At 42.6% G+C, this 24311-nt stretch overlaps 1 protein-coding gene across 2 annotated transcripts; it reads left to right on the forward strand.

Moving 5' to 3' along the window:
* Positions 1-12: 12 nt before the first annotated feature.
* Positions 13-8647, forward strand: tomm6 (translocase of outer mitochondrial membrane 6 homolog (yeast)). 2 transcript variants are annotated; one of them, XM_060919659.1, is made up of 4 exons: positions 13-118; positions 201-319; positions 4364-4487; positions 8341-8647. In XM_060919659.1, exons 1-3 carry the CDS (start codon positions 116-118, stop codon positions 4458-4460), a joined length of 219 nt encoding a protein of 72 aa, XP_060775642.1. In that variant the 5' UTR covers positions 13-115; the 3' UTR covers positions 4461-4487; positions 8341-8647. The 2 variants fall into 2 exon arrangements, with proteins under 2 accessions (XP_060775642.1, XP_060775643.1); XM_060919660.1 differs by having other exon boundaries at positions 15-118; positions 204-319.
* The last annotated feature ends 15664 nt before the right edge of the window (positions 8648-24311 follow it).

Below are 24311 nucleotides of genomic sequence, written 5' to 3' on the forward strand. Positions count from 1 at the left end.
AAGTACGGATGCCGCACTGGGACAAACCAAATCGCGTTTTTGCGTTTAGTGAAATCTCTAAAGCAGGTGCACGTGTTTGTCCCAAACGTGTTTCCGTAAGCTCCCAGCTCGCCTCATGGTGTGTGGAAATTATCAAAGGTTTGACACTGATGTAATGTTTCAGAATGTTCCCTCATGAAATTGTTTGTGTCTTGTTTTAGAAGAAGTCACCAGGGAAAATGGCGGGTGCTGGAAAGAAAAGCGAAGCCGGATCTGCTGGGCTTGTGGGCTGGATCAGCTCCACGTACCGATTTGCGACTGACAGAAATGATTTCAGAAGGTGAGGTGAGGTTAGGTTCCTGTTAAATATCCACCCAAGTGGTTTAGTTACACATCTGTGTCATTGTGTGCATGAGATACTCCGCCATCATCACCTCGTTGACTTGGTGATCCAGCTAGCAGTTTGGGAATGACCTTGTGCAGGGGTGTAGCTGCTAGCTGTGTTTGGTGGTTATACTGTAGGTCCAGGGATATCAGAAATCATTTAGTCTGCTGAAGTGTCAAATAGCTTGCTTATTAATCAAGGGCGTAAAAACAGTGTTGATATTGGTGGGGACATAATTTGGCCAAGCGCCCCAGTGCGCCATGGTTGTCGCATGAAATGTGGCCTACACTGTACAAATGATTGGTTGTCCATTCCTTTGTGTTATTTTGATTTTTAGCACCAGGTACACTTAGTCTTAGTCTTAGTCTAACATCTGCATGTATACGGGCAATACATTATCACACAGAGAAAGTGGACATTGAAGTTGCTGTGAATTTCGCTGTAGTGGATGACCTACCCAAAATACAACAACACAATCAATCAAAATTATGTGCTGCTGCTTCATTTTCACACAACTTTTACTATTTTCACACATTTGAAACATCATGTGCTTCCTTTTGAGTTACTGCAATTTCAGAATCTGGAAGTAATGTAGATATGGGTGGTAGAAGTGTGAAGAGTTTTGGTAGTTGTAGTGCATTTTGCAAAAATGTTTATTCATTAAGTTGAAAGGGTTAAGTGACAATTGTTTCACATTTTTACATTTTCACATTTTATTGCAGAGGTTACATACATGCGCATATACACATGCATACATATGCATATACATGCAAACAATGAGCAAGAAAAAAGTAAATATAAGTAAACATTTAGCATTACCTACAAGCATTTATTACTCTGTGTGTGTGTGTGTGACAGAGAGAGATTGCAAACAGAAACTCCTTGCTGTTACAGTAAATATAAGTAAACATTTAACATTGTTTTGAATAGCTTACCGTTGACTGGGTAAAATAATGTCTTATGTCCTCCTTACGTTTTCTTTTATTGCCCGACATCACTGCCTGTGTGCTGTTTTGCTGTAGCAGCGAGCTGGATGCTGATTTTACCGCTTGCTACGGCTTACAGCCAATGACAACAAAAAACCATAGCAACGTCAAGGCAACGGGAGGTGGGCCAATCAAAGCTTCATAAAGCTTTTTTACCTGCTGTCCCCACCAATAGTCAGCCGTCTTTGAGAGGTCTGTTCACAACTGAAAATCAGCTGGACGCGATACCGCGTTTGGTGTTTTTATTCAGCGTTTCCCGCATCGCGGCTTCTCCATTCAAAAATGGTATGGACATTTTAAACTCAGCTGAATATTGGTATGGACGCGTCCATACCGTCCATATGCATTTTTACGCCCATGTTATTAATAATAAACCAGTTATTGTCTATTAATTGGAGCCAAATGAGCATGAGACAAAGGGGAAACCTAGAGGTTAGCTTTGGGACCAAAAGGTTGCTGGTTCGATTCCCTGGACCAACAGAAATGGATGAAGTGCCCTTGAGCAAGGTCCCTAACCCCTAATCGCTCACTGGGTGGGATGTGTCAGGGTCCTGTTGTACATCACTCTTGATAACCGTGGTTAGCACAGTTGCCTCACAGCAAGAAGGTCCTGGGTTCGAGCCCAGCAGCCGGCCTTTCTGTGTGGAGTTTGCATGTTTCCCCCACAAAGACATGCAGTTAGGTTAATATGGGATGACCTTGAGCGAGGCACCTAACTCCAAACTGCTCCGTGGGCGCTGTTACTCTGGGTATATGTGTGTGCTCATTGCTCACAAGTGTGTGCATGGGTTCAATGCAGAGAGGAACAAGTGTGTGATGAATAAAGTTGTGCTTTTTTGATAAATAAGAGTTTGTAATGTAATGATGACCACATATTTTATGATCCAGTGAATAATCTATGGAGATGTTACCTGACAGCAAATCATCATATCAAAGCCCCAATATAAAACCCCCTGACCCATAAGACTGTCTGTATTGTGAGAGTGAAGTACAAGGTCAAGGCTTCATTGTCATTTCAACCATATACAGTTGGTACAGTACCCAGTTAAAACAAAGTTTCTCCAGGACCATGGTGCTACATAAAACATCACAGGATTACAAATCTACAAAGTGCAAGAGTGCACACTATAGACTATAAACTACACAAAGTGCAAACAACAGTGCAAAAAAGACTAGTACCCCTGCTACTGATAATGTACAGAAAGTTTGAGTGTGCATTTTGATGTAAAAAGAAATAGACGTAAACATTGTATTTAAAAAAAAAAAGTGAGTGCATTATTGTTCACTATACAAAGAGTGCAGTGTGTGCATCAGTCCAGTCCCTCAGAGTTGAGGAGTGGCATGTTGCATCATTGATGTGGCTTGCTCAGGAGATTGCAGGCTCGCCCGTAAAGAAGCAGACACACTCAATAAGTACAGCGACCTGGCAGTAGAGATCAGAGCTCTGTGGAAGTTGAAGAAAGTTATCACTCCTGTTATCAGCATGCTTGGAAGTGTAAAGCCCCTGTCACACTTATTCAGAATTAGCAGGAATCAAGCAGAACCAGCTGGAATGAAAAATTTTTCAAAATTCGTGCCACATTCGGGCGGGAATTTCAAACTGACCAACATTCTTACAGCTTTGTAAGAATGCCGTTCAAATACTTGGAATGCTCTTCGAACGATTCTTGCACATTCCGGGTGTATTAGCTTTCGAATGCAGTTCAAGTACCAGTCAAAAGTTTGGAAACACCTTCAAATTCAATTTTTTTTTTCCTACGTTGTAGAACAATACTGAACTCATCAAAACTATGAAATAACATATGGAATTATATGGTAAACAAAAGTGTTAAAAAAAAATTTCATCTTTTAGATTCTTCAAAGCCGTCACTATTTACCTTGATAACAGCTTTGCACACTATTGGCATTATCTGAACCAGCTTCATGAGGTAGTCACCTGGAATGCTTCTCAATTAACAGGTGTCTCTTGTCAAAAATGGAATTTCTTGCCTTAATGCATTTGACACCATCAACCAGTAAAGAGTAAATAATAAAAATACAGTAAATAGCCCTGTTCGACAACTGTAGTAATCAATATTATGTCAAGAACCACTCAACTAAGAGAAACAGTCAGTCATTAAGACACAAAGTGTCTTTTAGTTAATTAAAATAAGGAAAAAACATCGAATTTGAAGGTGTTTCCAAACTTTTGACTGGTACTGTAGTTGGAACACCGTAGGAATACCTAGAATGCAGTAAGAATATTAAGAATGCACTTCGAATGCTGTACAAGTGTGGTTCGATTGCTGCCCGAATACCACCTGAAGTCTGGTCGGAAGGTGCCTCGAATGCTGTACGAATTCCCCTCAAATACAGTCAGCACGCTCCCAGAATAGCCACCAAATATGTTTAGAACGTCTAAGAATTCAAACAGAATGCAGCTCATATACTTAGAATGTACTTTGAATATCCTGGAATATATGAAGAATTTTCATTCCGATAGCATTCCGGCTCATTCGAGGCACGTTCTGGCAGGATTTGAAGTGGCTTGCCATTTTAATTTTTCCCTCGAACATGATCAGAGTGTTTCGAATGCTGTTGGAATGCTGTAAGAATATTTAGGATGCAGTCAGAATGCACTTTGAATGCCGTTCGATATTTCTCCTCTTCGAATGCACCTCGAATGTTTTGAGCATGAGCAAAACATTTGGGCCGGCCACAAGAATGGGCCCGAATGTTTGGAATGCACTCAATCTTTAGAATGCACTTAGAATATCCCAGAATATACAAAGAATTTTCATTCTGACGGCATTCCGGCTCATTCCGCCTCTAGTGTGACTACCCTATAACAGAGAGACTTGAAAAATATCAAAAGGATATCCATGTGGACATTAAGCCTTTCAGAATGCAGAAGTCTGTTTTGTTGGGTTCAGCAAGGATCCTTAGAAGAGCTCTGGACTCTCCATTAAAACTGTGATGAACATCACATAATTAATGCCGTCTAACTTTGATGCACCATTTCTCTTTTCTTTAGGAATCTTCTTGTGAATCTAGGTTTGTTTGCAGTAGGCGTTTGGGTGGCGAGGAATTTGTCAGACTTTGACCTGATGTCACCTCAACCAGTCACATAGTTCCAGTCAAATCATGGACTTTTGCAAGTAAGTTTGAGTCAAATGTCAGCTGCTTATTATATGGCACAGTATCAGTACAGTATTACCTCACCAATTGTGTTGGACAAGGTTATGTATTTACTTGCGTTTGTTTGCCTGTTCCCAACGAACTCAAAGTAATGAACAGATTTTGATGAAACTTTGAGGAAAGGTGGGCTATGGTGAGGGAACAGTTGATTAGAGTTGGATGCAAATCTAAATATGTGGCTTGGTGGAAGTATGTAATCTTCCAAGTGCCCTTCTAATTATAACCTGAAATTAAAGTGTGTATACTTTAAATCTAGAGCATGCAGGAATTTTTATTTTTTAAAAATCCCCCCCAACAAAAGGTTGGGGATATGAGAAATCACCCTGTCTGTCCATCTGTCTTGTAAGTGCAACTCCTCCTAAACGGTTCGATGGATGTTTATGAAACTTTACACAGTTGCAGTATACTACCTGAAGATGTGCATGAAGGAAAAGAACCCCAGTCCACTGTTTCAAAGGGGAGATAATTCAACTTATTCCCTTAGATATGGCAATATGACAACAGGCTCATAAGTGTGTGTGTGTGTGTGGGGGGTATTCTATAGTGAGTTTACGCACAGTTCTAGTTTGTTTAAAAATAAATATATACATACAAACCCTGATTCAGAGAAGAAATAATACTGGCACAGTAATTCCCAGTCAATACTGTGACAAGGATGCTACAACTCAGGAAATCTGTTACTTAGATATGTCACATGTTCAGACATGAAAGAAATCCTATTATATAGGAACTGGTAACCAGGTGGGGTTGAGAGTATATGTTTTCATGAACAAGAGCATGAGAGTGTAAACGAACCAAATAGCAAAGAGTAGAAAGGAGGACTTAGGAGGGGGAAAAAAAAAGAATTCAGGAAATGGAGTTTAGCTCCTCCCCCTTGCTGAACAGGTAAGGTATTTATCTGGAACCTAATTAATGATGGATGACTTTGGAATTTGTAATCATGACCAAAGTTCTGTTAGAGAAAATCACAATAACTGCTGACTAATGGGTGATGGGTTTTTCTTTGTATTTTTTGTAGTTCAACTTTATGCTGGTTGGAAGAATAAAATACAACAGATTAGATAAAATGGTGAGAGAACACAGCTCGGGTAGTAATCTATACAGGAAACAACCAGATGATACCCCTCATCTATACTAGTGCATCTCAAAAAATTAGAATACCATGAAAAAGTTCCTTTTTTTTCATAATTTAATTCAAAAAGGTAAACTTTCATATTCTATATTCATTACATGTAAAGTGAAATATTTAAAGCCTTTAATTTTGATGATTATAGCTTATAGCTCATGAAAATCAGAAATCCAGTATCTCAAATTATTAGAATATTCTCTAAGATCAATCAAAAAAAGGATTTACAATACAGAAGTGTCCAACTTCTGAAAAGTATATTCATTTATACACTCAATATTTGGTTGGGGCTCCTTTACCATGAATTACTGTATCAATGTGGTGTGGCATGGAGGTGATCAGTCTGTGGCACTGCTGAGGTGTTATTGAAGCCCAGGTTGCTTTGATAGTAGCCTTCAGCGTATCTGTATTTTTGGGTTGGGTGTTTCTCATCTTCCTCTTGACAATACCCCATATATTCTCTATGGGGTTCAGGTCAGGCAAGTCGGCTGGCCAGTCAAACACAGTAATATCACGGTCAGCAAACCATTTGGTAGTAGTTTTGGCACTGTGGGTAGGTGCCAAGTCCTGCTGCAAAAGGAAATCGGCATCTCCAAAAAGCATGAAGGGCTCTAAAATCTCCTGGTAGATGGCTGTGTTGACTTTGGACTTGATAAAATACAGTGGACCAACACCAGCAGATGACATGGCACCCCAAATCATCACAGACTGTTGAAACTTCACACTGGGCTTCAAACACCTTGGATTCTGTGCCTCTCCACTCTTCCTCCAGACTCTAAAACTGTGATTTCCAAATTAAATGCAAAATGTACTTTCATCTGAAAAGAGGACTTTGGACCACTGAGCAACAGTCCATTTCTTTCTCTCCTTAGCCCAGATAAGACACTTCTGACATTGTCTCTGGCTCAGGAGTAGCTTGATATTAGGAATGTGAAAGTTGTATCCCCCTTCTTCAAGATGTCTGTTCGTGATGGGTCTTGATACACTGACACCAGCCTCAGTCCACTCCTTGTGAAGCTCTCCCAAGTTCTTGAATCAACTTTTCTTGACAATCCTCTCAAGACTGCGGCTGTCCCTGTTGCTTGTGCACCTTTTCCAGCCACCCTTTTCAGCAATGACCTTTTGTGGCTTACCCTCCTTGTGGAGGGCATCAGTGATCATCTTCTGGACAACAGTCAAGTCAGCAGTCTTCCCCATGATTGTGGTTGTGTGTACTGAACTAGACCGAGAGATACACTGTGTTCATACTGTTTCTCAAACTCGAAATGAAATTCTAATATTTTGAGATGGGTTTTTTTTTGTACTGTATGCCATACTGATTAAAATAGAAAAATGCTTGAAACATTTTAGTTTGTGTAATGAGTAATATATATAACTTTCACTTTCTTAAATAACTGATGGAAAATATTGAACTTTCATAATATTCTAATTTTTTGAGATGCACTAGTACATGAATTGGCACACTAACATTCTGTAACATTACAGTGAATGGAGAGATTTTGCTTTTTCAACAAATTCTCATGGGCTAGAAGAGTCATGTTTATATGCACTATTTAAAGGGGGGGGGGACTCCCCCCACACACACAATCAACTGAGTTACTGCTCACTTACGTATCCCCCCCGCTCATCAGCATACAAGTAATTGAAGGAATAGAACACATGAATGTTGACTTCAGCAAATAATTAACCCTTAAACAAGTAAAGAGCAGTGTTCTCCCCAAGGATTTCAAATAGCATCCTGGTAAACTGTCATTTTGAAATAGCGTCAAAATCCACCCTACATTTCATAAATACATTCAGTTGGTAAACAGGAAGTTGATGTGCGACAAACCTGAAAATGGTATACACTGTCTAGAACCCCAAGCTGAAGTTTGGTACCAAGTGGCTATGATTTGTGGTTGCTGAGAAAAAGGGTGTTTCAGACAGACGGAAACACAGATGGACGGCCAGAGGTAAACCAGCATACCATGCCCCCCCTGAGAGGAGGTATAAAAAGTGTTTGTGTTATGCTTCTGTAATACTGAGAAAATGGCATTTAATTATATTGCCAGAGTTGTGAACATTCAGATCATGCCAAACATTCTACTACTATACAAAATAGTTTGAGTACACCATTAGCGTCATTACTATTAAGATATTACTTGGTGTTGATGTGCATTATTTAGTTTGGGTCTCTTCAGGAGGTGTGCATGTTCACCTGTTAGATTAATCTATGCACTGCCCACATTACAAATTGCCTTTGCATGCAGCTGCCAAGTGTGGTTTTTTTTTTTTTTTTTTTTCCCCCCTCTCTCCCCTGATGAAATTCCACAACCTTTAAAAGAGTTATTTAGGGGCGTCGTGGATAAGGCACCATACCATAAATCCGGGGACCCAGGTTCGATTCCGACCCAAGGTCATTTCCCGATCCCTCCCCGTCTCTCTCCTGCTCATTTCCTGTCTCTACACTGTCCTATCCAATAAAGGTGGAAAAAGCCCAAAAAAATCTGAGAAAAAAAAAAGTTATTTACTGATGTGTGCATGCAGTCATAGCCATACTGCTGGATACACCATTCATGTGATTATTCAAAACACTACAGTACACAGTCTTGTGTACTGTATAATGTTCACATTGACAGCACATTTGTTGCCCCAAATTATGGCTCTAAAGATTACTAAATTACTGTCCCCCTTTTTTTAATCCCCAGGAGGAGAGGACCAATTTCTTATGAACGAGACTGGAGCTTTCTACCAGAAGCAATGATGGGATAAGACCAGCGAACACTGAATAGAAAAACAGCCAATGAAGCATTGTTAAAAGCTTTAGTACACTTTTTTTTTTTAAAAAGAGACAATGAACGGCTGACTATCACAAATGTCAAACTTTATTTAGTATAAATAATTTCATAAGTTAAAGTTCACAATTGATATGATCGGTCATTCTAGCAGATTGTTATACAGTAGGATTAAAACAGTTATGTAGAACACTTAATAAAAATGTTTAAACATTCTTGATCTCTGCATTACCCATAGTGCCATTCTGTGAAGATAAAAGTTGGAACCAGGTATCTTTTTCAATCCTGCAGACAAATTCAGCTTGGAGTTAAAATCAAATTTCTAAATGGCTCAGAAAACCACAAACCCAAAGTGGCCAAGTTACTGGGTCTTAGGCGTTTAAGCTGAGATCAGTACTTTATTTAAAAAAGGGGAAAAAACAAAAAGACACCCCACACACCCAACTTACCGTGACTGTGCAGTGAGTATAACCGCAGTAGCAGCTCGTAAGTGGTTTCGTGCAAGGTGAAGCAGAAAGGCATCAGGTGGCAGACCCAACTTCTTAGTCTTTAACTCCGCGACATGAACATGTTCAGGAAAAACTGCATGATCCTGCACACTGAATCGGTTTCCACTGATAGTGGTATGGTGTACATAAACAGAACAATATTTCAGCTGAGAATAAGTCATTAAAACATTAAGTGTAATAAACCTTCCATCAATATGCTTGTATGCATGCATTTAAATACTTTATACTGCAGTGCTTTTGAATGTTCAAATCTGAAAAGTGTAATTTTCTCAAACAGCAACACTGAGCTGTACCAGCTACAATTCAAGCCACAGGTTTATAATACTATTTTATACAACCCCGATTCCAACAAAGTTGGGACAAAAGTACAAATTGTAAATAAAAACGGAATGCAATAACTTACAAATCTCAAAAGCTGATATTGTATTCACAATAGAACATAGACAACATATCAAATGTCGAAAGGGAGACATTTTGAAATTTCATGACAGGAACACATCTCAAAGTTGGGACGGGGCAATAAGAGGCTGGAAAAGTTAAAGGTACAAAAAAGGAACAGCTGGAGGACCAAATTGCAACTCATTAGGTCAATTGGCAATAGGTCATTAACATGACTGGGTATAAAAAGAGCATCTTGGAGTGGCAGCGGCTCTCAGAAGTAAAGATGGGAAGAGGATCACCAATCCCCCTAATTCTGCGCTGACAAATAGTGGAGCAATATCAGAAAGGAGTTCGACAGTGTAAAATTGCAAAGAGTTTGAACATAATCATCTACAGTGCATAATATCATCAAGAGATTCAGAGAATCTGGAAGAATCTCTGTGCGTAAGGGTCAAGGCCGGAAAACCATACTGGGTGCCCGTGATCTTTGGGCCCTTAGATGGCACTGCATCACATACAGGCATGCTTCTGTATTGGAAATCACAAAATGGGCTCAAATATTTCCAGAGAACATTATCTGTGAACACAATTCACCGTGCCATCCGCCGTTGCCAGCTAAAATTCTATAGTTCAAAGAAGAAGCCGTATCTAAACATGATCCAGAAGCACAGACGTCTTCTCTGGGCCAAGGCTCATTTAAAATGGACTGTGGCAAATTGGAAAACTGTTCTGTGGTCAGACGAATCAAAATTTGAAGTTCTTTATGGAAATCGGGGACGCTGTGTCATTCGGACTAAAGAGGAGAAGGATGACCCAAGTTGTTATCAGCGTTCAGTTCAGAAGCCTGCATCTCTGATGGTATGGGGTTGCATTAGTGCGTGTGGCATGGGCAGCTTACACATCTGGAAAGACACCAATGCTGAAAGGTATATCCAGGTTCTAGAGCAACATATGCTCCCATCCAGACGACGTCTCTTTCAGGGAAGACCTTGCATTTTCCAACATGGCAATGCCAAACCACATACTGCATTAATTACAGCATCATGGCTGCGTAGAAGAAGGGTCCGGGTACTGAACTGGCCAGCCTGCAGTCCAGATCTTTCACCCATAGAAAACATTTGGCGCGTCATAAAACGGAAGATACGACAAAAAAGACCCAAGACAGTTGAGCAACTAGAATCCTACATTAGACAAGAATGGGCTAAAGGCCTCTGCATGCTCTTGTGACAAGGCTTTCGCAGATAGCTTTTCGCAGACAGTTGTAATTTATTGTTGAGCGGGGATAATAGGCGTGCGCGATGTTATTCACCGGCACAACGCAAGGGGGGGCGCGAAGTCGCTAGGAGTAGTTGGTGGGTGTGGTTAGTGGAGTGTTTATCCTCCGGTTACTTATAATGACTAGAACTTTTTTTATAATGACTAGAACTGGAGTCGTATAGATGTCCGTACTTCCTCAATCAACCGCTCTTCGTGCTGCTCCATCTTCGCTCGTGTTTTTAAAAATGCCGGTCGTGAAAACAAAACAAACCGGGAAAGTAGGGAAGCGGAAGTGCGTGTACAGCAGATGTAGAGTGGACCAATCAGAGCCCTCTTGTCTGCGAGGCTTCTGCGGTGGTCACAATTTTTGGGAGGTGCGCGCAGAGCGTCTGCGAAGGTGGGGGGGCTACGCAGACACTGTCTGCGAGGACTGGGTTGTCAGCATAAATTGGCCTTAACAGTCCTATCCCTAAACTTGAGCAACTTGTCTCCTCAGTCCCCAGATGTTTACAGACTGTTGTAAAGAGAAAAGGGGATGTCTCACAGTGGTAAACATGGCCTTGTCCCAACTTTGAGATGTGTTGTCATGAAATTTAAAAAAAACAAAAAAAACAAAAAAAAACACCTAATTTTTCTCTTTAAACCATACACTTTCTCAGTTTAAACTGATATGTCATCTATGTTCTATTCTGAATAAAAGATGGAATTTTGAAACTTCCACATCGTTGCATTCCGTTTTTATTTACAATTTGTACTTTGTCCCAACTTTTTTGGAATCAGGGTTGTATATAGGACACTTTAAATAGGTACATCTGTACACCCTCATTTCACACAATTATCCAATAGTCCATGTGGCAGTAGTGTATCTGCACGATTTTATGCATTACAGGCCAGGAGCTGGGGGGGGGGGGGAATGTGATGAGATTCTGACCATGGCATGATTGTTGGTGTCAGATGGGCCTGGTTTGTTTTTCCTTTTACTGCTGATCTGGAATTTTCATGCACAACAGTCTAGAGTTTAATAAAGAAAGAACAGAAAAAAAAACCCACCATATCCATTTAGTAGCAGTCCTGTGGACGGAAATGCTTTGTTAAGAGCGAGGTCAACAGAGAATGTCCAGACTGGTTCTAGCTGAAAGAAAGGCTACAGTAGCTCATAACTGTGATAAGCAGATCCAATTTAATAGAAAACTTTTGGAATATGGCAGAACAGGAGCTTCGCAACATGAAAGTACAACTGAAAAAAAATCTGCAAGAATTTCGTGATGCAGTCACGTCAACACGGACCAGAATTGAGGGAATGATTACAGCATATTGCAGAATCCATGCCACAAGGAATTGAGGCTGTTCTTAGAGCAAAGGGAGGCCCAACCCAGTATTAGTATAGGTGTTCCTAATGAATAAATTCGCCAAAAGTATTGTACAAAAGTCTGAGAGATCCTTTTTTTTTTTGAAAATACAAACTGTTTTAGATCTCTTTTTTTTAATCATAATTTTCCTGTCAGCTTAGCTATTCTCCTCTGACTACACTAAACAAGGTGTTTCCACCTGCAGAACTGCCGCTCTCCAGATGCTTTTTTTTTTTTTGCGCACCATTTTAAAACCAGCCTGTCTATTACCAACAACCAAGCCCTGGTCAAAGTCACGGAGATCAGATTCCCCCTCCATGTTGAAGTTTGAAGTGAACTTTAACTGAAGCGCTTAACCTACAGTACTGTACAAAAGTCTGAGACGCACCCCCCCATACAAACTGTTAGATTTTTGTGATTTCTACATTATTGAGTCAGTACAAAAACATTTGAGTTCAAAACATTTAATTTTGTGGCAGAAAATGAATGTTAGAAAAAAGTTGTATCTGAGCAGCATATAAGAGCGCACTTTTCAGATTAAAAAAGAAAACATAATGAAGGCTACTGGATTTTGGTGAAAAATTAAGAAGCGAGTGGGACAGTCAAAGTGTTCAGAAGAACTGTGGCTGGTTCTGCAAGATGTTCAGTGAAAGCTACAGCTCATTTCCTTATAAAACTGCACTCAGGATAATCTCACCAAATATTGACTAATTTGTTATGGTTTACTGCTGTTTATAGGGTTTTTTTTATGTTGAAACATTTTTTTAAGCCATTTTTGGCCTACAGCATTTCTTTAAACGTGCCTAACACTTTTGCAGAGCTAAATATTATAATAAACATACAACCAGTCAATTTGCGCACACCTAATTCAACTTTCATTTTTATTAAAAGATATTTCATGCCTTAAAGTAATGGACCATCATTTCTTATTACTTAGTTGAGTGGTTCCTGACATGAATTACTACAATTGTGTAATAGGGCCATTTACTGTATTATTTACTGTTTGATCTCAAACACATCAAGGAGGCAAGAAATTGCACTAATTAACTTTTGACAAACACACCCCTGTTAACTGAAAAGCATTCCAGGTGACTCTCACATGAAGCTGGTTAAGATAATGCCAATAGTGGGCAAAGTCTCAAGGTAAACAGGGGCTACTTTTAGATTATTCAAATATGGAATTTAACATCTTGTTTACCACACAATTCCATATGTTATTTCATAGTTTTGATGTCTTCAGTATTGTTCTACAATGTAGAAAAGACAAAATACAGAAAAAAAAAAAACCTATGAATGAGCGAGTGTGTCCAAACTTTTGACTGGTAAAGTGTATTATACACATCACACACACTGTTTGGTATGGATTGTGTTTCACATAATCTAAAGACTAATAAGTTAAACTGAGTTATTCAGCAGTCAATGCTTTACATATAACTAATCATACAAGAGGAAAAAAACAACACCCATGCTGTTGTCAGAAAACAATCAACTTCAGGGTGGTAACTTGACACTGATTATTTTCCAGTAACCACATCTTGTTTCATTCCATACTCATGGTAGAATACAAAGCAGTCATACTTCTTGAGTGAGAGCAGCAAGAGGTCATTGAAGAGATGCAGGTAGATGTCTATAGGCAAGATCATGGAGCCTGAGGTCTGATTACACTTGACCACCAACTTTTTCAAGGGTCCCGCTCGAATCAGATAACGGCCACTTACGATCAAAGGTACCGACTAATGGAAAACAAGAAATGTAAAACAAGTGGAACAAACATTCTAGGGGGAAGAAAAAAAAAATGCAGAGTCAAGATTCAGACCTTGACGTTGGAAAAATCCACAAGCTTTTCCAAGCTAACCAGTTCCTCTGTCCGCTTCATCTGCTGGACGTTACGGTCACACTCCACTATTATCTACAGGACACAGAATGTAATTAATTTGCTGTGATGTGATTGCCAGGGTGTGGTCCTGCCTTCAGTGTGCTCAGTGATACCAGGACAGGCTCTGGGACAACTGCAACTTTCACCATAATAACTGAAGTATATTAATAATTAAGTCATGGACCAGGTTTGTAAAGTCTGACAGTACATTGTGCTTTTGGTATTAGAGAGGAGATGTAAAACCTATAATAAATTAGATTAATGGAAGACTGAAAGCATACCTCTCGTACAGCTTCAATCGCATCCTTCAGATTTGGAACATCAGTGGAGTGCTCGTCAGTCCTTTTAAGGATATTCTGAACCAGTGACAAAGAATATCACTTCTAGCAAGTTGTGTGGATAGGTACATCCACCAACCAAATAAAAGCCTGATGCGCTTTTCTACCCAGCTGATATGGTACCCAAGTGTTTATGAGATTTCCTTAAAAGGTGTTAAACTTCCTTCCATTCCTGTGTTTGGAAAAACCCACCTCTAAAATAAGCCTTAATCTTGTTATTCTTTGGAAGGGAAGGATCAAGAAGGACTTGAGTGTCTGTCTCTGGCAAAGTGGATCTTTCTCAAGCTTCTTTAAGGCCAGCACAAACTTCCTGTTTTCTTGTCTGAAAACAGACAGCAACCATCACACAAGAACATACGCAGGTATCGACAATGGTTTATATTACAGGGATTAAGGAGATGAAAACAGAAGGAGTAGGACTAACAAAAGTTTTGTAATAAGGGTCTCCTGATACATCATGTTTGTGACGTAGGGCACGTAGGCACGACGAAACCTTGATTTGTGATTTAGTACAATATCTCCAACCTTAGACATCACCACGTTCTGCCCCAGCTGAGTCTCCAGATCCTGAAGAAATCTAAAAAGTACAGTAGAGCTCTAGCATGAGGTGCTTCTGACGCTTATGAACACAGCCATGGTAAATAACTTAAATGTACACTTGGTCTTTACCCCTCACTGACCCTACAGACTTCCTTCAAGTTGGAAAATAAAGCATGATTCTGCACAGGAGTTAAAGTTTGCTTCAGCTGAGCAGAGGACTGAAAGAGTCCAACCGCCACTCGCAAACTCTTCTGATACGAAGCCTCGGACACAATCAGTTCAAACATGGCCTAAGAAAGAAACAAAAACACCCTTGATGCATTTGGTGATGACGGCAGACAGATGATTGAAATCTAAACCTTACCTCCTGATGGCGAATGTCTCTGGCTGTAAGTGTGTGCAGCAGGTTTTGCCTCTTTACTTCAGGCAGCTGCTGCCACAGGGCATATGGTGCCACGTGCAGTCCTGGTGGGCTTGCTGCACGGGTTGGGCTTGCAGCAGCAAGAGATGGCAAGGCAGATCGACACTGTGTTCCCACAATGCTTGCCAGTTTTTTTTGCTGCGCTTTCTGTAACTCAGCCTTCATACATTTCAGCCAGTACTCCTGATACAGAGGCACTGCTACAGGACAAAGGCAATGAGAGCAAATGTAATATGCTGTATTCCACAATAACATTTTTAAAATCAACTTGTACTTACAACCACTGATGTATTTAAACTTGACCTCAAATGTTTCCTCTTGAATTTCATCCTGAGTAACAGTCATGCAGCTTTAAAAAAAAAAAAAAAAAAAAAAAAAAGGATACGACACATGTACAATGGCCTAGTGCAAAGCTTTTTTTTTTAAGCTGGACAGAATGATTAAAAAAAAAAAACCTCCTAAATTCATATATTTTCTTTCCCCTTGTACTTCGACACCTTATACAAAGATCAGACATGATATTTTTGCCTTTCACAATAGTCAACCAACTCCGATGAAGCAGCTGTCATGCTATAAATTCTTGCCGTGTCTTGGTCAGGAGACTGGAAACATGACAAATTTGACCCTGACCAATCATTTGCATCCTTTCGTGTTGTCCAGGTCAAAAAAAAAAGTCAATTATGGTTACAGAAATAATGTCAAGGAACACATCATAGGAGTCGTCAACCTAGCCGAGGGGGGAAAAATCTGGCAAGTTTGACTTTCTTCAGCCTGTTGTGGGGCATCCCAGATGCCACATCACTGTTCTTTGATTACAGCACACTACGAGGCCCATTTGTCATTCCTGATGTTCATATTCACGCCCAATACTGGAAATTTGTCAGCCACAACAAAACTGCATCGAAATAAGGCCAAATTCATTGCTGTAGTCATTAGCAATACATCAAAACACACTAATTTTATTGCTCCCTGCCCACTTACACGTGAAATCCAAAATCATTAGGCTCACATAGGTTCCTCACAAAAAACCTACATAATGTTTGATAAGAAAGTCAAATTAAATCTAATGAGGCTGAAGATAACCGGCTTGTTTTACTGCTCATTCTCCACCAGACATTTTTATTTAAGAATCACCATGGAATAATGTGGAAGCATGCTGACTGTGTTGTTAGAGTCTACTTTGAGCAGGTCAAAAGTAAATTTCACTTTAATTCATCCATGAGGGGATAAATTTAAAACTACAAGTGAGAGTAATGCTAAAGTTTATGAGGTACATGGGGGGGGGACAAATGACATCACTTTTACACACACACACACACACTCCCCTTGTAAAGATTAGTTTTAAAAAATGGTTAGGGGTTAACCACACCTTTTGGTAAAGTAGCTTCATCTCACACTGACAAAAAGAGAAAAAAATCCAACCTTTAAATGAAAAATTCAATTAGTGTCCAATCTCCCTTTGGCACTAAAACAGCACTGAGTCTCCTATAACATTTTATAAGGTTGGAGATACAGAGCAGGGCGTCTGAGACCGTTCCTCTTTACACAATCTCTCCACATCATCCAGGGTCCTCAGCTCTCTCTTGTGCACTCTCCTCTTCAGCTCACCCACAGGTTTTCAATGGGGTTCAGGTCAGGGGACTAAGCTGGCCATGGCAGAAGCTTGACTCTGTGGTCAGTTAACCACCTGTGTTGATCTGGACATATACTTCAGATCACTGTCCTGCTGGAGGATCCAATGATGTCCCAGTTTTAGTTTATTGGGAGAGGTAGCCAGATTTTTATTTAAAAATGTTCTGGTATTTCATGGAGTCCATGATGTCATGTACCCTAAACAAGGTTTCCAGGGCCTTTGGAGGAAAAAACAGCCACAAAACATGACAATATTTTACACCATATTTCACAGTTGGGATCAGTTCTTTTTGATTATAGCCATCCTTCTTTTTACAACAAACCCATCTTGAGTATTTACTGCCAAAAAGCTCAATTTTTGTTACATCAGACCATAGAACACCATTCCGGTCAAAGCTATCATAGCATTTCAGAAACTCCAGGCTCTTAGATTTGTGGTCATCTGAAAGAAAATGCTTTTTTTCTTGTATACCTTCCAAATAATTTCTATTGGCATGGAGGTGGCATTTGATGGTGGTTTTGGAGACTTGGAAACCCCCAAGATTTTACTTTTTCTTGTAATTCACCAACAGTGATCCTTGGGGATTTGTTTTGCCTCTCTTACCATCCTCCTCACTGTACATGGGGGCAAAATAAATTTGGGTCCTTTTCCAGACAAGTTTGTAACAGTTCCAGTTGATGACCACTTTTTTTTCTTATTGTCCCAACAGTAGAACTGGACACGTTCAGGTGAGTAGCTTTTTTTTTTTTTTTTCAAATAACTATTCCCTGACTTATGAAGGTCAATACACTTCTCCCTCGTTTGGTTTGCGTGTGTTCTCTCATCTTTCTCATGTTGTGAATGACCAAGGTTGTGTTTGAAATCACTCACTCATTTACTACTACCTATCTAGGGAATTATATATACGTAGAGGACTATATAGTTAGCTCACTGGTAAAATGTAAAAACACTTTTGGACACTACTCCATCGTGCTGTTATTTACATCATTACTGTTACACAAAACGTGCCAGATCAGTCAGCTGATGGATTTTCAAAATAATAAATACATACATGTATTTTTGTGATACATATTTATACTGAGCGTATTTTCCACATTAATCAATACAAAGTACTTTGTGTCTGCTGCATCTTTCAGTTCTTTTAAATCAAGGCTGAATACTTTCTTCTTTGCCGCTGCCTTTTATCAAATCAAATGAGACTTTTGATTAATTCCTCGCTCTGCACTGTAACTTTTATTCTTGTATTTTATCTGTCTTATTCTATTTTAGCTTTATTCTCTTACCATTTTTAACTGTACTTGAATATCCGTTTATAGTGTGTTTCTTACTCAGTCCATTCACCCCAACATACACCCCCCCTTTTAATGTGACTGTAATGCATGATCGTATATATTGCTTGGTTAGTGACCATCAATTGTACACTACTTTTCATAATGCATTGTGGGATACTATGAGTCCACTATATAGGGTGTAATAATTCTCACTATACATTTGGACAGCACTACAGAATGGCGAACTCACTATATAGGGAGTAGTGAGTGACTTTGGACACAGGGTAAGGGAATTTGGTCTCTGTCACACACACACCCCCCCCAGTTAATCAGGAAGTCGTGGATTACAGTTTGAAAAGTTCCTACATACTCCAACTCATATCATCTCTAGCCGCTTTATCCTGTTCTACAGGGTCGCAGGCAAGCTGGAGCCTATCCCAGCTGACTACGGGCGAAAGGCGGGGTACACCCTGGACAAGTCGCCAGGTCATCACAGGGCTGACACATAGACACACAACCATTCACACTCACATTCACACCTACGGTCAATTTAGAGTCACCAGTTAACCTAACCTGCATGTCTTTGGACTGTGGGGGAAACCGGAGCACCCGGAGGAAACCCACGCGGACACGGGGAGAACATGCAAACTCCGCACAGAAAGGCCCTTGTCGGCCACGGGGCTCAAACCCGGACCTTCTTGCTGTGAGGCGACAGTGCTAACCACTACACCACCGTGCCACCCCACTCCAACTCAAAAATGTATAATTTAAATGGAAACCATGCTTCATTTACATTGTGTTCACTATCATTTCTAGGGGTGACAATAATAGTGGCACGTTTTTGCTGAAAATTCTCAATGAGGGGATCTGGGTTTCTCATCTCATTATCTCTAGCCGCTTTATCCTGTTCTACAGGGTCGCAAGTAAGCTGGAGCCTATCCCAGCTGACTACGGGCGAAAGGCGGGGTACACCCTGGACAAGTCGCCAGGTCATCACAGGGCTGGATCTGGGTTTCTTTGAATTTAAAAAAAAAAAAAAAAAAAAGGGATTTCAATTAAAAGGTTGGATTTTTCTCCAGTCCAAGATGAAGCAACTTCACCAAAAGGTGGATTTTTTTTCAAAATTTATTTATTTTTTTAAAACAAGGGGTCCCACCATATACATCAACATCATCATGTCTGTCTGTCTGTCTGTCTCTCTCTCTCTCTCACACACACACACACACACACACACACACAGGTATTAAAAACCATGAACATGCTTACTGTTTGTCTTCTTCTCGTTTACAGACCAGAACAGGGGAATCAGGCGGAGTGAAAACGGGTTTTTGCTCCTCTGCACTGAGGAGTGATGCGGTCTGGAGAAAAACCCGCTGAAGACTCCATGTGTCTGCTCTTGCGACTGATCGCAGAGCCTCAGCAATCCCACCGGAAGCGCTAAATATGGAGGGAACAAAAAGGTCGGTCATATTTACTACTCCCTCACAATGCTGTACAGAGCATAAGAATAATTAGAAATAGGGTTAACAGGTAAACAATCTACCCAAAGACTGTGTTTGGCGCTGGAGAATCAGTTGTTATGAAACTGTGTTCATCCATCTCAGACTGCAGGGAGTCTGAAACTAAAGCCTGACTGTAGGCCTGCAGGGACGAGACACAACTTTACACTTCTTTAAGCATCATCATGCCAAAATTAGCTCAAATTAAAGGTTGAATATACATCAATTTAAAGTTTTATTAAGCAGTTTGCTGTCATACTCAACACACAAGCAGCTCTGGTTTGCTTCCTAAAACCTACCATTTAAAACCGTGGAGTTGGACCTCAGACCCTCCTCCACTGCTCACTAACCGCAAATCCTACTCGTCTGTTCTGGATTGGACTCTTCCGGTGCGGCTCGTTGATTGACCTCAAATGACAGTGTCGTCAGCCAGCAAGCAAGTTCAGAAAGTCGCCGTGTGACGTCACATGTTAATTTAAATGCTAGTCCTTCATCATGATTAATAGCCGGGGTTGGGAGGGTTACTTTAAAAATGTCTTCTAGTACAGTTACTAATTCTGTTGAGGTATGTAACTTGATTACTTTTGGATTAAATTACATGTTAAATTAAATTGGATGATGATAGTATTTTCACAGCTCGAAAGCATAATTTTGCACCAACTTTAAAAGTAAAATAATGGCGAAATTTCCACCAGTGAAAACATTTTCCCGAGAGGCCATGAAGATACAATATATACAATAGAATAATTTTATCAGAATAGAAAATAACAGATTATCTTTTATTTAATTTTTTTAATTTAAGAAATTAAAAGCGTTTACACGCTTTAATACATATAAAATGTAATTTCTCCAGAAGAGTTTAAAACCGAGTGGAAGGTGGGACCAAGGGTGGTTATCAGTGATTGGTCGGGGGGGGGGGGGGAGAGACCATGGTTATCGGTGATTGGTCGTGGGGGGAGTGTGGAGGAGACCATGGTTATCGGTGATTGGTCGTGGGGGGAGTGTGGAGGAGACCATGGTTATCGGTGATTGGTCGTGGGGGGACCATGGTTATCGGTGATTGGTCGTGGGGGGGCCATGGTTATCGGTGATTAGTCATGGGGACATGGTTATCGGTGATTGGTCATGGGGACCATGGTTATCGGTGATTGGCCATGGGGGATCATGGTTATCGGTGATTGGTCGTGGGGGGACCATGGTTATCGGTGATTGGTCGTGGGGGGCATGGTTATCGGTGATTAGTCATGGGGGACATGGTTATCGGTGATTGGTCATGGGGACCATGGTTATCGGTGATTGGTCATGGGGACATGGTTATCGGTGATTGGTCATGGGGGACCATGGTTATCGGTGATTGGTCGTGGGAGGGACCATGGTTATCGGTGATTGGTCATGGGGGACCATGGTTATCGGTGATTGGTCGTGGGAGGGACCATGGTTATCGGTGATTGGTCATGGGGGACCATGGTTATCGGTGAGTGGTCGTGGGGGGACATGGTTATCGGTGAGTGGTCGTGGGGGGACATGGTTATCGGTGAGTGGTCGTGGGGGGGACATGGTTATCGGTGAGTGGTCGTGGGGGGGCATGGTTATCGGTGATTGGTCGTGGGGGGCATGGTTATCGGTGATTGGCTGTGGGGGGCATGGTTATCGGTGATTAGTCGTGGGGGACATGGTTATCGGTGATTGGCTGTGGGGGGCATGGTTATCGGTGATTAGTCGTGGGGGACATGGTTATCGGTGATTGGTCGTGGGGGACCATGGTTATCGGTGATTGGTCGTGGGGGGATCATGGTTATCGGTGATTGGTCGTGGGGGGATCATGGTTATCGGTGATTGGTCGTGGGGGGACCATGGTTATCGGTGATTGGTCATGGGGGACCATGGTTATCGGTGATTGGTCGTGGTGGGAGTGTGGAGGAGACCATGGTTATCGGTGATTGGTCATGGGGGCCATGGTTATCGGTGATTAGTCATGGGGGACATGGTTATCGGTGATTGGTCATGGGGGACCATGGTTATCGGTGATTGGTCGTGGGAGGGACCATGGTTATCGGTGATTGGTCACGGGGGACCATGGTTATCGGTGATTGGTCGTGGGGGACCATGGTTATCAGTGATTAGTCATGGGGGATCATGGTTATCGGTGATTGGTCGTGGGGGGACATGGTTATCGGTGATTGGTCATGGGGGGACATGGTTATCGGTGAGTGGCCGTGGGGGGGCATGGTTATCGGTGAGTGGTCGTGGGGGGACCATGGTTATCGGTGATTGGTCATGGTGGGAGTGTGGAGGAGACCATGGTTATCGGTGATTGGTCATGGGGGCCATGGTTATCGGTGATTAGTCATGGGGGCATGGTTATCGGTGATTGGTCATGGGGGACATGGTTATCTGTGATTGGTCATGGGAGGGACCATGGTTATCAGTGATTGGTCGTGGGGGGGACATGGTTATCGGTGATTGGTCGTGGGGGGCCATGGTTATCGGTGATTGGTCATGGGGGATCATGGTTATCGGTGATTGGTCGTGGGGGAACATGGTTATCGGTGATTGGTCGTGGGGGGCCATGGTTATCGGTGATTGGTCATGGGGGACCATGGTTATCGGTGATTGGTCGTGGGGGGGCCATGGTTATCGGTGATTGGTCGTGGGGGGAGTGTGGAGGAGACCATGGTTATCGGTGATTGGTCGTGGGGGGAGTGTGGAGGAGACCATGGTTATCGGTGATTGGTCGTGGGGGGACCATGGTTATCGGTGATTGGTCGTGGGGGGGCCATGGTTATCGGTGATTAGTCATGGGGGACATGGTTATCGGTGATTGGCCATGGGGGACCATGGTTATCGGTGATTGGCCATGGGGGATCATGGTTATCGGTGATTGGTCATGGGGACCATGGTTATCGGTGATTGGCCGTGGGGGGATCATGGTTATCGGTGATTGGTCGTGGGGGGACCATGGTTATCAGTGATTGGTCGTGGGGGGACCATGGTTATCGGTGATTGGGAGTGTGGAGGAGACCATGGTTATCGGTGATTAGTCATGGGGGACATGGTTATCGGTGATTGGTGATGGGGACATGGTTATCGGTGATTGGTCATGGGGACATGGTTATCGGTGATTGGTCATGGGGGCCATGGTTATCGGTGATTAGTCATGGGGGCATGGTTATCGGTGATTGGTCATGGGGGACATGGTTATCTGTGATTGGTCATGGGAGGGACCATGGTTATCAGTGATTGGTCGTGGGGGGGACATGGTTATCGGTGATTGGTCGTGGGGGGGCCATGGTTATCGGTGATTGGTCATGGGGGACCATGGTTATCGGTGATTGGTCGTGGGGGGCCATGGTTATCGGTGATTGGTCGTGGGGGGGACATGGTTATCGGTGATTGGTCGTGGGGGGAGTGTGGAGGAGACCATGGTTATCGGTGATTGGTCGTGGGGGGAGTGTGGAGGAGACCATGGTTATCGGTGATTGGTCGTGGGGGGACCATGGTTATCGGTGATTGGTCGTGGGGGGGCCATGGTTATCGGTGATTAGTCATGGGGGACATGGTTATCGGTGATTGGTCATGGGGACCATGGTTATCGGTGATTGGCCATGGGGGATCATGGTTATCGGTGATTGGTCATGGGGGACCATGGTTATCGGTGATTGGCCGTGGGGGGGATCATGGTTATCGGTGATTGGTCGTGGGGGGACCATGGTTATCGGTGATTGGTCGTGGGGGGACCATGGTTATCGGTGATTGGTCGTGGGGGACCATGGTTATCGGTGATTGGGAGTGTGGAGGAGACCATGGTTATCGGTGATTAGTCATGGGGGACATGGTTATCGGTGATTGGTGATGGGGGACATGGTTATCGGTGATTGGTCATGGGGACATGGTTATCGGTGATTGGTCATGGGGGACCATGGTTATCGGTGATTGGTCGTGGGGGGCCATGGTTATTGGTGATTGGTCGTGGGGGACCATGGTTATCGGTGATTGGTCGTGGGGGGGCCATGGTTATCGGTGATTGGTCGTGGGGGGACATGGTTATCGGTGATTGGTCGTGGGGGGGACATGGTTATCGGTGATTGGTCGTGGGGGGAACATGGTTATCGGTGATTGGTCGTGGGGGGGACATGGTTATCGGTGATTGGTCGTGGGGGGGACATGGTTATCGGTGAGTGGTCGTGGGGGGGAAATGGTTATCGGTGAGTGGTCGTGGGGGGAACATGGTTATCGGTGATTGGTCGTGGGGGGAACATGGTTATCGGTGATTGGTCGTGGGGGGGACATGGTTATCGGTGATTGGTCGTGGGGGGGACATGGTTATCGGTGAGTGGTCGTGGGGGGGACATGGTTATCGGTGAGTGGTCGTGGGGGGACACTGTTATCGGTGAGTGGTCGTGGGGGGGCATGGTTATCGGTGATTGGTCGTGGGGGGGCATGGTTATCGGTGATTGGTCGTGGGGGGCATGGTTATCGGTGATTGGTCGTGGGGGGCATGGTTATCGGTGATTGGTCGTGGGGGGACATGGTTATCGGTGAGTGGTCGTGGGGGGGACATGGTTATCGGTGAGTGGTCGTGGGGGGGACATGGTTATCGGTGAGTGGTCGTGGGGGGACATGGTTATCGGTGATTGGTCGTGGGGGGGACATGTTTATCGGTGATTGGTCGTGGGGGGGCATGGTTATCGGTGAGTGGTCGTGGGGGACATGGTTATCGGTGAGTGGTCGTGGGGGGGCATGGTTATCGGTGATTGGTCGTGGGGGGGCATGGTTATCGGTGATTGGTCGTGGGGGGGCATGGTTATCG

This window comes from Neoarius graeffei, chromosome 4 (genome assembly GCF_027579695.1).
Source record: "Neoarius graeffei isolate fNeoGra1 chromosome 4, fNeoGra1.pri, whole genome shotgun sequence".
Classification (NCBI taxonomy): domain Eukaryota; kingdom Metazoa; phylum Chordata; class Actinopteri; order Siluriformes; family Ariidae; genus Neoarius; species Neoarius graeffei.

Bases quoted from the DNA above. Each gene is read 5' to 3' on its own strand.
- tomm6 (XM_060919659.1), top strand. The intron at 320-4,363 runs GTGAGGTGAGGT...TCTTTTCTTTAG, and splicing joins GACAGAAATGATTTCAGAAG to GAATCTTCTTGTGAATCTAG.